The sequence below is a fragment of the Chelon labrosus genome (genome assembly GCF_963514085.1).
Source record: "Chelon labrosus genome assembly, chromosome: 3".
Taxonomy (NCBI): domain Eukaryota; kingdom Metazoa; phylum Chordata; class Actinopteri; order Mugiliformes; family Mugilidae; genus Chelon; species Chelon labrosus.
This window is the reverse complement of record NC_140339.1, coordinates 585,001-597,098: the sequence shown is the minus strand read 5'-3', so window position 1 is coordinate 597,098 and position 12,098 is coordinate 585,001. Positions and strand designations below refer to the sequence as shown.

At 50.4% G+C, this 12,098-nt stretch overlaps 1 protein-coding gene across 9 annotated transcripts in view; it reads right to left on the bottom strand.

Annotated features, from left to right (window-relative positions):
* Nucleotides 1–1,522: 1,522 nt before the first annotated feature.
* fhod1 (formin homology 2 domain containing 1) overlaps nucleotides 1,523–12,098 on the bottom strand; it is a 28,357-nt gene continuing 17,781 nt past the window's right edge. For 3 of the 9 annotated variants that reach the window (XM_084541346.1, XM_084541347.1, XM_084541352.1), the window contains 17 exons: nucleotides 11,530–11,607; nucleotides 11,090–11,116; nucleotides 10,521–10,571; nucleotides 7,921–8,069; nucleotides 7,744–7,800; nucleotides 7,482–7,655; nucleotides 7,098–7,267; nucleotides 6,263–6,856; nucleotides 5,949–6,104; nucleotides 5,678–5,860; nucleotides 5,407–5,526; nucleotides 4,445–4,606; nucleotides 4,157–4,347; nucleotides 3,866–4,058; nucleotides 3,120–3,291; nucleotides 2,508–2,684; nucleotides 1,523–2,016 (listed from right to left, as the gene is read on the bottom strand). In XM_084541346.1, the coding sequence (XP_084397472.1) occupies nucleotides 1,934–2,016; nucleotides 2,508–2,684; nucleotides 3,120–3,291; nucleotides 3,866–4,058; nucleotides 4,157–4,347; nucleotides 4,445–4,606; nucleotides 5,407–5,526; nucleotides 5,678–5,860; nucleotides 5,949–6,104; nucleotides 6,263–6,856; nucleotides 7,098–7,267; nucleotides 7,482–7,655; nucleotides 7,744–7,800; nucleotides 7,921–8,069; nucleotides 10,521–10,571; nucleotides 11,090–11,116; nucleotides 11,530–11,607 (2,737 nt within the window). In that variant the 3' untranslated portion in view covers nucleotides 1,523–1,933. The remainder of the gene's footprint in view (nucleotides 2,017–2,507; nucleotides 2,685–3,119; nucleotides 3,292–3,865; nucleotides 4,059–4,156; nucleotides 4,348–4,444; nucleotides 4,607–5,406; nucleotides 5,527–5,677; nucleotides 5,861–5,948; nucleotides 6,105–6,262; nucleotides 6,857–7,097; nucleotides 7,268–7,481; nucleotides 7,656–7,743; nucleotides 7,801–7,920; nucleotides 8,070–10,520; nucleotides 10,572–11,089; nucleotides 11,117–11,529; nucleotides 11,608–12,098) is intronic. The other 6 variants (XM_084541350.1, XM_084541353.1, XM_084541351.1 and 3 more) reach the window with 4 other exon arrangements.

The following is a 12,098-nucleotide window of genomic DNA, read 5'->3' as shown; positions in this document are numbered from 1 at the left end:
GCTCTCCCTGATTTAACTGAACCACACCAGAGTCTGATCACATGGACTGATCCTGGAGGACCTGTCTGATATGTAATATTGGTGTATTTTAGTCTCATAGAGCAGCAGCTGTGTAGATGTGATTTATCGTCTGACTGAGTGCAGTAATATTTGGTCTCTCCTCAGGTGGAACACGTATCTCAGGTATTTTCTTGTGCAATATTTGTTTCCTGTTATTTATTCAGCCCTCAGTTCTTTCAGCTGAGTGCAGAGTCTCCAGGGACCAGATGTTGTTCTACTGGGTCTGCTCCTTTAACATTTAGAGTCTGATCTCAGAATCAGAATCAGCTTTAATGACCATGTATGTGCACATACAGGGAATTTGACTCCAGTAGCTTTACTCTCTTGTACATAAACACACGAACTTAAATAAGTGAAGAAAATTAAAAATAAAAATAAGAATACTAAAAATAAACTAAATCTCAATCTATACACATAAAATATAGAATAAGAATCTGATCTTCACGTTGACTGGAGGTCCTTTAATGTCCCGACTAAACAAACGGGTCCTGATCCCGTCAGACGTCGTCACAGAGATCAGACCAGATGGTTCACCTCACTGATAGAACGTTAACGACAGAATATTAATTATAGATGAACTCCAGCTTCCTCCCACCGTCCAAAGACATGCTGGTTAGGTTCATTGGTGATTCTAAATTGGCCGTAGGTGTGAGTGTCTCTCTGTGTTAGCCCTGTGATAGACTGGAGACCTGTCCAGGGTGGACCCCCCCTCTAGACCAATGACAGCTGGGATAGACTGGAGACCTGTCCAGGGTGGACCCCCCCTCTAGACCAATGACAGCTGAGATAGACTGGAGACCTGTCCAGGGTGGACCCCCCCTCTAGACCAGTGACAGCTGGGATAGACTGGAGACCTGTCCAGGGTGGACCCCCCCTCTAGACCAACGACAGCTGGGATAGACTGGAGACCTGTCCAGGGTGGACCCCCCCCTCTAGACCAACGACAGCTGGGATAGACTGGAGACCTGTCCAGGGTGGACCCCCCCCTCTAGACCAATCACAGCTGGGATAGACCGGAGACCTGTCCAGGGTGGACCCCCCCTCTAGACCAATGACAGCTGGGATAGACCGGAGACCTGTCCAGGGTGGACCCCCCCTCTAGACCAACGACAGCTGGGATAGACCGGAGACCTGTCCAGGGTGGACCCCCCCTCTAGACCAACGACAGCTGGGATAGACCGGAGACCTGTCCAGGGTGGACCCCCCCTCTAGACCAATCACAGCTGGGATAGACCGGAGACCTGTCCAGGGTGGACCCCCCCTCTAGACCAATGACAGCTGGGATAGACCGGAGACCTGTCCAGGGTGGACCCCCCCTCTAGACCAATGACAGCTGGGATAGGCTCCACCCCCATGACCCTTCACAGGATGAATGAATGAATGAATGAATGATTATAGATCCGTTAAGATCTATACAGAGACGTGTGAATGAAATGAAGACGAGGAGACGTGATCAATGAAAACGATCTTTATTAAAAATCTTTATTAATTATTAAAACTCATTCATCTTCATCTCTAGAAAACGTTAGAGTTGATCTTTAAGTTAAAAAGCGTCGGTTCATCTGGATGAAGGCTGAACACTCACACACTCCTCCAGGGTTTTAAAACCTCACCTCTCAGTGAACATGTTAGCTTAGCATAGCCTAGCTTAGCTTAGCATCAGGGCAATTAGCCTGCTGTGTGGTAAGAACAAACACCTCATGTGCTCCCTTTAACTCTGAACTCAGTGAAAACGTTTTATTTCCTGCCGGAGGATGAATGTCCTGTTGATTCGTCTTCAGTTCATGGTTCATCTCGTCCTCCCGTCCTCCTCCCGTCCTCCTCCCGTCCTCGTGACCGATGAAGATCTAAAAACACCTCCTTCATTCATCCGTCACACTTTCTGTCCCGTCTTGTTGTTGAGTCCCAGAGCTTGAACCACGTCTAGACTGAGGCCGCTCTTCAGAGTCCTCCGCACTAGAAGAAGAAGACAAACAGGAAGTGAAAACTCAACGCAGTGACGCAACTTTAACTTTAATAATTAACTTTAACTTTAATTAACAGCAGAGTCTGAGTCTGAGGACGTTGTGAATCGACACGCAGACAGGACATAAATTTAAAGGACATGCCTGTCCTCTGTTGTCTAAATGTATTGGCATGTAACTCCCAGCATGCATTGCGTTAGGTTCACATTCCTCATCTTCTGTTCAGTGAACGACAGTAAAATAATAATCAGAAATAAAACACTGGGAGCAGGTCTGATCTGACCTCCTGGTGGCGTCAGCTCTGATGATAATCTGATGATAATCTGATGGACGGATTAACACAGGAAGTGACAACACAGATATGAGGCTGTTTTGGACACAGAGCGTCTGTTGTGTCTCAGTCTGAACCAGAGTCGACCTTCAGGAAGAAACAGGAGGAGGAGGAGCTGGTAACCACGGCAACGGGCCCACGTCGGTACTCACATGACTTCCTGTTAAGTCGGGAGCGTTTGCGGGTCTTGGGGCTCTCCGGTCTGTCTGAGGGATTCTGGGTAACGGACTTGACCAGGCGGTCCATGATCTCGTCTGTGGCGTCGTCCTGGGAACTGATCCCGTCCTCTTTGGCTGCAGACGTCTGGCTTTGACTCATCCTGCCGGTACCTGGGAACCAGAACCAGAACATCAAGCAGGAGAATAACCTCAACCAGAACCAGATGACCAGTCTGAACCAGGACATCAACCAGGTTCTGATCCAGACTGACGGAGCGTTTCAGCCATAGACTGTATATAAATATGGACGCCCACTAACATGGAGGGGGTGGAGCTTATGACCTATACTGCAGCCAGCCACCAGGGGGAGCTCCTACAGATCCTTTAACTAGAACCAGGAAGTTAAGGTGTTGTGGAGGTTCTGGTTCTGGAACTGATCCAGATGTGCAGCTACTCAGTGAACCAGCGTTTAGAGGAACTTTGGAACTTTTTTTAATTTTCACATATTTCTTTTAAAATAAGACACGCCCACTGTCGGCATCGTCATGGTCACACTCAGGTATGTTCTGGTTCTGGTTCTGGTAGAGGGGTTTTCACTGGTCTTACTGCGGACGGCTCTGGAGCGTCTCAGGCCTCGCTGATCCAGACTCAGGTTGCCGTCGCTGATCAGCAGGTTCTTCATGTTCTCATGCTCCTCCTGGCCTGGCTCCGCCTCCGCTGCCATGGAGACGGGGACGGGGCTGTCCTGACGAGGCACCGCCCCCGAAAACTTCTCCGTCTGAGAGGAAGAGATCAGGAGATAAAAGGTAGAACAGCTGATGCATTTAACCCCGCCCCCTGCTGTCTGGATGTCTACAGGTTGTTTCCATGGAAACCAGCAGCTCATTAACTGGACCATTAACAGAGTAGAAACATGTGGAATCAAAAGTTGATTTACATGAAGACGTCGTGTCTCTGAAGGTCATAGTTCATCTAAAAACCAAAGCTGAGACAAAGACATGTGGACGTGTTGTGTTTCTAGAAGACGTTCTCACACCTGGAGTCTGTGGACATTAATGGATCCTCAGAGACAGGATCAGAACAGGTTCCTCCAGGTCCAGGTCCAGGTCCAGGTCATTACCAGACTCTAGTCATGTGACCTTCAGGTGATAAAACCCTAAACTCTCCAGCAGACATTTGGAGCTGGACACCTGGAGGAAACGTCTTCTAGTCCAGATGAGTTTGTCTCGTAGAACATGTGGAACATGTGGAACATGTGGAACCAGAAGTTGATCAGGGGGACTTTAAAGGTCGTTGTTAGTGAGCCCATGTCATGCTCAGGCCCATGGCGCTGACCTCTGACCCCTTCTTACCTCAGTGATCATCTTCCCTCTGGTCTTGGTTCGTTCTCGGTGAGCGGCTCGTTTGCGTTTGAGCGTGAGGACTCGTTCTCTGGTGGTCCGGTACTCCAGAGCAAACTCACTGATGATCCGACAGAAGCTGGTGACCTTGATGTCTCTGACGGAGGCCGACGGCTGACCCAGGAACAGCAGGAAGGAGTGGAACCTGGAGGAGGAGGAGGAGGAGGAGGAGGAGGAGGAGGGGTGAGTGGGTCGGTGGGTGGGTTTCTCAGATCAGATTGAGATTCGGGGGGGGTCTCAGACCTGTTGATGACCCTCCGGTGGACCACCTTCAGGATGATGATCCTCTGAGTGCAGTCCTTCAGGAAGTCCGTCATCTTGTTCTTCAGCAACGCTTTGGTTTCATGCTTGGCCACCACCTTCAGGTTGTCCCATGATGCTTTGCAGCGTCTCTCCAGCTGCACCAGGTTCTCTGACAGCAGCTCAAAGTCCACCTGAGGAAGGAGTCCAGAGACAGGAGGCAGGTGAGCGCAGAGCCGACAGGAAGAGAAGAAGAAGAAGAAGTGGAGAGTCAGAGGAAGAGAGCGGTACTTTGGCTGAGCGGCTGATGGCCGGGATCTCAGAGTAGACGTCCGAGGATTCTGGGTAATTTTCCACCACCAGGCTGCAGGTGTGGTGCAGCAGAGACTGACGGTGGACGGTGTCCTTCACCTCCACCACCTTCTCCAGGTAACCCAGCTCAAAGCCTTTAGCCTGCACACAGAGGATCTGATTATCTCTGAGTCTGTGTTTCAACCAACAACAACCGGCTCACGTCAGCAGGGAGGCGTCTGATTGGTCGGTCGCTCTGCAGCCGGACAGCGACCGACCAATCACGTCCTCCGAGTCCAGTTATCAGAGGACGAGTCTGAGTCTGATCAGGCTGACGATGAGGAGACAGAGGGACACGTGTTAATATTATTATTTATAGTCTGGTGCTCTGCCTTCCTGCTTTAAATGAGATTTAATTCTTCTTTTATTATTTTATTATATTATTTAAGTTAATTAAATTATTTCTAATAGTGTTGTAGAATTAAAGATTATTCTCATTCATTAATCTGCTGCTTTACGTCATTTATGGTTGAATCATTAGCTCTGTTCTCTACAGAGTGAATGATTTACTGCGACCACACTTTAGATTCTGCTTTCTTTCCACAAACTATCTGAGGTCATGAAAGCAGAACGTTTTAATCTCAGGTTAAAACGTCTGACGTCCGTCTGAATCTAATCTAGTCTGTTAATATTAACCTGTAATGACTCTTCATCAGAATATAAAATAACAACATGTCATGTTTATGGTTAAAGACGTTTCTCTTCAGTGATTATATTATTATTATTAATAAACCGTTAATATCTCCTCCACACAGCAGGGGGCGCTGCAGTCTGCTCTGAACCATCTGTTCGTGTCTCGTTATAGATGAAACGTATTTAATAATGTTGACGTCTGATCAGAGCAGCAGCAGCAGCAGCAGCAGCAGCAGCAGCAGCAGCTTCGTTCGTCACCACGTTCTTACGTTGGAGCTGTTGAGGAAGTTTCCGATGGCGAGCAGCGTGGCCAGGATTCTCCTGAACGTCTGATTGGACGCCAGCTGCTCCATGCCCAGCTTCAGGTCAAACAGGGGCTCTGCGATCTCCTGCAGGGGCGACACAGCCAGCTTCACTTATTCATTCATTCATTCATTCATCTCCTGTGTTCAGTCAGTGTTAAAGAGAGATGACCTCCGTCTAAAGTCTAAATCTGAAGGTTCCTCTGACGTTCTCAGCTGATCTCCAGACGGTCGTTACCTTCTCCAGAGCCTCGTAGTTGAGTTTGAAGGCCCAGAGCTGGAGGCGGGGGGTCAGGGCGTTGATGGAGGCCAGGCTGAACAGGAACTGCTCTGCTGTTCCCAGAGGGACGTCAGGATTGGCCAGCTGAGCCTCCTGGATCTTCTGCTTCTCCTCGTCGGTGGGAATCATGGTCAGGATCTTCTGCTCAGGACGGGGGGGGGGGGGGGGGGGTTATTAATCTAATCAATAGACTCAACAGCTCCCTCTGCAGACAGGAAGCGCTCGTTACCTCGATGCCCTCCTTGCTGATGGCGTACTCGTCAAAGTTGAGGATGGCGGTCTTGATGACGTGGACCGCTGGTAGGACGGTCATCCCGATGTTGATGGCGTTGCTCCTCTTTGGGTCCAGGACCCGGATCACAGTCTTCTTGGCCTCAGGTCCTTTCTGCACAGATTAAAGACACAGAGACGTCAGAGCCAGTCCTCCATGAGGCTGATCTTTAACGTCATGTCCTCTGTCCTGTGGCGCCCCCTGGTGGAGACACTCTGCAGCAGCAGCTTTCAATCTTATGTCTGTTTTCTATTCAGGAGACACCTGGTTACCTTGGCGACAGACATCTCCTTGGCTTTGGACTCAAACAGGTGCTCGAGGCGGGCGGTGTCCACGGCCACCTTGTCCAGAGACGCCCACACCGTCCCACGACCAAAGCGACACTTCTGGGGTCCGTCCGCCTGCTTCAGCTCCTTCCAGAACAACTTCACCGTCTTCTTCTTCTGCAGGGAGGACGAGGAGGGGGGAGGAGGGGCACCTGGGGGAGGGGGCGGGGCCAGACCAGGTGGAGGAGGTGGGGGAGGAGGGGGCGGGGCCATACCTTCAAGTGGAGGAGGTGGGGGAGGAGGGGGAGGAGACCCGGCCATGCCTGGGGGAGGAGGGGGAGCCGGAGGCAGGCCAGAGAGGCGGGAGGACGAGGAGCTAGAATCAAAGGTGTCCATGTCCAAGACATCGATGTCCTCCTCGTCCAGCAGGTCGGAGAAGTCCAGGTCCTTGATGCGCAGGGCGGAGGCGCGAGGCTGCAGCTGGTCCCAGGCGTCGGGGCCCCCGGGGGCCCCGGGACCCAGCGGGGTCATCTGGGTGGTCTCCAGGCGACGGGCGTGGGTCTCTGCGTCGATGCTGCTCTGCTGCTTCAGGAGACGCTGCTGATGGAGGACACAACGATCAGATCTAAGACAGAGACTCAGAGACTCAATCAACAGCTGGTCACAGCTGACGACCTCTGACCCCTGATCACATGATCACACCTGCTCACACCTGCTCACACCTGAGCCTGGTTCCTGTCACATGAACTTGAACATTTGATGATGATGATGATGATAATAATCTTAATGATGAAGATGAGCAGGTCTGGTTCTGGGATCAACCTGCTGTAGAGGGTCTGACCTGCTGTTCTTGGGCCAGCCGGGCCCGTGCTGCCTGGGCAGAACCTTCCAGAACCTCCAGCTCCGCCCTGCGGGAGGCGCTGCGCTCGCTGGCGGCGGCGGGCTCCACTGAGCGCGCTCTGAAGCTCGACAGGCGCGCCGACACCCGACCCTGACCGCCCAGATCCTCACCTGAGGAGGGAAGCACAGACAGGTCTCACTCCTCTCAGACTCCTCTGAACCAGACAAAGCTAAGCTAACAGCTAAGAGCTGTTTATGAAGAACTGTCTGAAACTGGATCATCAAGAGACGCCATCATGGCTCCACCTCCACCAGCCTGATGGTACAGAGCAGCCATGATGATCTAACGTAACAGTCTGTACAACAGAAATATGTCCTCTCTCACTGGGCAGGAAGCTCTCTTCTTCTTCTTCTTTTTCTTCTTCTTCTTCTTCTTCTTCTTCTTCTGTGGTGTTGGGGCTCAGTGGCGCTGCGGCCGGGGGCGTCTTGGAGTACAACATGTCCATCAGGAACTTAGTGTCGTTGGACAACGTGCTGCACTGACGCTGGACGGACGCTGCTGCAACACAGAGACGTGGACACGTGTCAGAAAGTAACTGTCTCTGTCTCTAGAGGACAGTGTCTCCGTCAGATGGCTGGTGTCTCACCTGGGTCATTCTGGGAGTCTGAGTGTCTCTCTGTGTCCACACTACTGGACTTTGAACCTGAAAACAACCACAGAAGAAGAAAATTCATCCATCTGTTTGAGACCAGAGGATCTTTACTGGTCCCAGGAAACAATAATAACAACAACAACAATAATAATAATAATTCTAGAGAGTCACCGTGGTGCGACGTCTCTTCATCTTCAGCTGTTGGCTGTGGGCTCGCAGTTATGACATCATCAAAGGAGGGCTGATTGGACTGGCTGTAGTTTTTACTTCTTCTCTTCTTGCCAGCTTGTGTAGCTTCTAGGTTGCGCAGGAAGTTCCCTCTGTAAAGGGAGGAAACCAGGTGAGACAGAGCCAACATGGCCGCCACGCAGCAGAATGCGAGCTGATCAACAGACGTCTCTTTCACATGCTGTCGTTTTAGAGGCTTCTAGTTGTTAAATAATAAATAATAATAAATGATGCAGCTGATGAGACGTTTTAAGGGTTAACTATAAATTACTGATGTGTCTGGTTGGTTCAGTTTAAAGTAGAATAAATAAATAAATAAATAAATAAATATCTGTATGTGACAGCAGGTGACAGTACAGTCAGTTTAATATTAAACCAACAAACAGCATCCAATCAGGTTTCAGATCAGTTTCTGTTCTCACTGCAAAACCGAACCAGTTCCAGATTAACACCAACGATTAGACTCCACCCACCGTCAGGAGACACAAACACACCAGTCTCCCCCCCCCCCCCCCCCCCACCACCAGTAACAGTAACACACAGTCCTCTCAGATCTGCTCATGGACTCGTTCTGAGGACGGTCCTCAGACCACGCCCCCAACAAGCCCCGCCCCCACTCTCATCTACACACCAGCAAGACCATCATGTTGATGCCTCAGATAGAAGAGTGAGTACGAGGTAGACTAGTTGTAGTATGGCCTCTGGGTTCTAGGTACTGGTCTCAGGTCTCAGGTCTCAGGTCTCTGGTCTCTGGGTTCTATGTTCTGGTCTCTGGTCTCTGGTCTCTGGTCTCTGGTCTCTGGGTTCTATGTTCTGGTCTCAGGTCTCTTGTCTCAGGTCTCTTGTCTCTGGGTTCTAGGTTTTATGTACTGGTCTCTGGTCTCTGGTCTCTGGGTTCTATGTTCTGGTCTCAGGTCTCTTGTCTCAGGTCTCTTGTCTCTGGGTTCTAGGTTTTATGTACTGGTCTCTGGTCTCTGGTCTCTGGGTTCTATGTTCTGGTCTCAGGTCTCTTGTCTCTGGTCTCTGGTCTCAGGTCTCTGGGTTCTATGTACTGGTCTCTGGTCTCTGGTCTCTGGTCTCAGGTCTCTGGGTTCTATGTACTGGTCTCTGGTCTCTGGTCTCTGGTCTCAGGTCTCTGGGTTCTATGTACTGGTCTCAGGTCTCTGGTCTCTTGTCTCAGGTCTCTGGTCTCTGGGTTCTATGTACTGGTCTCTGGTCTCTTGCCTCTTGTCTCAGGTCTCTGGTCTCTGGTCTCTGGGTTCTATGTACTGGTCTCAGATCTCTTGTCTCTGGTCTCTGGGTTCTCGGTACTGGTCTTAGGTCTCTGGTCTCTTGGTTCTATGTACTGGTCTACGGTCTCTTGTCTCTGGTCTCTGGTCTCAGGTCTCTGGGTTCTATGTACTGGTCTCAGGTCTCTTGTCTCCGGTCTCTGGGTTCTAGGTACTGGTCTCAGGTCTCTGGTCTCTGGGTTCTATGTACTGGTCTCAGGTCTCTGGTCTCTGGTCTCTGGGTTCTATGTTCTATGTACTGGTCTCTGGTCTCTGGTCTCTGGGTTCTAGGTACTGGTCTCTGGTCTCTGGGTTCTAGGTACTGGTCTCTGGTCTCTATGTACTGGTCTACGGTCTCTTGTCTCAGGTCTCTGGTCTCTATGTACTGGTCTACGGTCTCTTGTCTCTGGTCTCTGGTCTCTGGGTTCTAGGTACTGGTCTCTGGTCTCTGGGTTCTAGGTACTGGTCTCTGGTCTCTATGTACTGGTCTACGGTCTCTTGTCTCAGGTCTCTGGTCTCTGGTCTCTATGTACTGGTCTACGGTCTCTTGTCTCTGGTCTCTGGTCTCTGGGTTCTATGTACTGGTCTCTGGTCTCTGGTCTCTGGGTTCTATGTACTGGTCTCTGGGTTCTATGTACTGGTCTACGGTCTCTTGTCTCAGGTCTCTGGTCTCTGGGTTCTATGTACTGGTCTCTGGGTTCTATGTACTGGTCTACGGTCTCTTGTCTCAGGTCTCTGGTCTCTGGGTTCTATGTACTGGTCTCTGGGTTCTATGTACTGGTCTACGGTCTCTTGTCTCAGGTCTCTGGTCTCTGGGTTCTATGTACTGGTCTCTGGGTTCTATGTACTGGTCTACGGTCTCTTGTCTCAGGTCTCTGGTCTCTGGGTTCTATATACTGGTCTCTGGGTTCTATGTACTGGTCTCTGGGTTCTATGTACTGGTCTACGGTCTCTTGTCTCAGGTCTCTGGTCTCTGGTCTCTGGGTTCTATGTACTGGTCTCTGGTCTCTGGTCTCTGGGTTCTAGGTACTGGTCTCTGGTCTCTGGGTTCTATGTACTGGTCTCTGTACTCCACAGTTGATTCTCCTGGTCCTCGGGTTCTGTTGTTCTAGTCAGAACCAGGACAACAGAGACAACACAACCAGCAGAGAGACAGGAGAGGACACCTCCCATTGATGTGATTGGTCCATCAGTCCATCAGTAACCAATCACACACCCAGAGCGGCCCGGCGTCCTACTGCAGCTCCCAGCATGCAGTGGGGCAGCAGTACTTACCCAAACTTCCTCAGGACCGGTTTGTCCTGATTTACATCACAGTCCTCTGAGCTGCAGAGACACAACACACACCTGAGACACAACACACACCTGAGACACACACACACACACCTGAGACACACACACACACACACACACACACACGAGACACAACACACACACACACGAGACACAACACACACACCTGAAACACACACACACACACCTGAGACACACACCTGAGACACACACACACCTGAGCCCCACTACACACAGTAACACACAGGAACCAGAACCAGATGAAGCCGACATCTATCAGGATCAGAGCGATCAGCTGATTTAACCTGAACACTGATCAGCTGATCAGACTTTACTTCCTGTTTCATTTACAGGTTCAACACAAACAGAAAGAAGCTCAGAGAGAAGAGACCAAGATTCATTCAGTCATTTATACAGAGCAGCACTAGACTAACAACACACAGGAGGAGGAGGAGGAGGAGGAGGAGCAGCAGGAGGAGCAGCAGGAGGAGCAGCAGGAGGAGCAGCAGGAGGAGCAGCAGGAGGAGGAGGAGGAGGAGGCGTATACTCACCAGAAGACCTGGTCGGTCTCCTCAGAGCTGAGGGAGGGTTGAGGAAGAAGAAGAAGAAGAAGAAATGCTGAAGATTAGAACATTAGAACTGATTCATCTGTCTACACTGAGTATTAGACACACACACTGATCCAGAACTGAACCAGAACTGATCCAGAACTGATCCAGAGACAGGAAGAGAAGAAGAATGATTCCAAACGGATCCAGAAAATAACAAAGAGTGAAATAAGATGAGAACAGAGTTTAGTGAGAACCGATCAGCTGATTGATTTAACGATGATCCAGAAATTAACTGAAAAAGAAAACCATCCACAGAGGATCCAGAACCAGAACCACCTCCAGAACCAGTCCAACAAGACGCACCAGGAAGCAAACAGCCTCGTTACCACGGTAACCACACGTCCCACTTCATCCCAGTTCATCCCAGTTCATCCGCTCACCTGAAACCGGTCTTACTCTCGGTCTTGTTGCTGGACGGAGACGACGACTTCTGCTGGAGAGACACGTCTGAGGACGAGCTGCAACAGACACACACACACACACACACACACACACACACACACACACACACTCAGTGAGTTCATTCAGCTATTTGTCTTTGTGTGCGTTTCTTTTCCTGACCCTGACAGCCAGATGACGTGTGCTGACGTATGATTGGCTGCTGCAACAGTTAAAGTATTCATCCATTCATCTGTAACAGTGAGTGAGGTGGTGGTGATGCTGTAATGAGCGGTGTAGCCTGCAGGGGGCACTAACAGGTCTGCAGAGTCATGTCCCCCTAAAGTCCCCAGAACTGTTAGACCAGGAACTTTAATGAAGTAAAAGGTTTGTTCTAAAAACATCCAGTAGGTGGCGCTGCTGCCTGCGCAGACGTCACAAACACATTCAACCCAACTGGTGACAAACTGATTCTGAGGCGACTGTTTAGAGTCGATGACCAATCAGAAATGTTTAGCACTATAAGCCACGCCTCCAAAGGTGTGGCGTGGAGACCCGTGGTTCCTGGTCC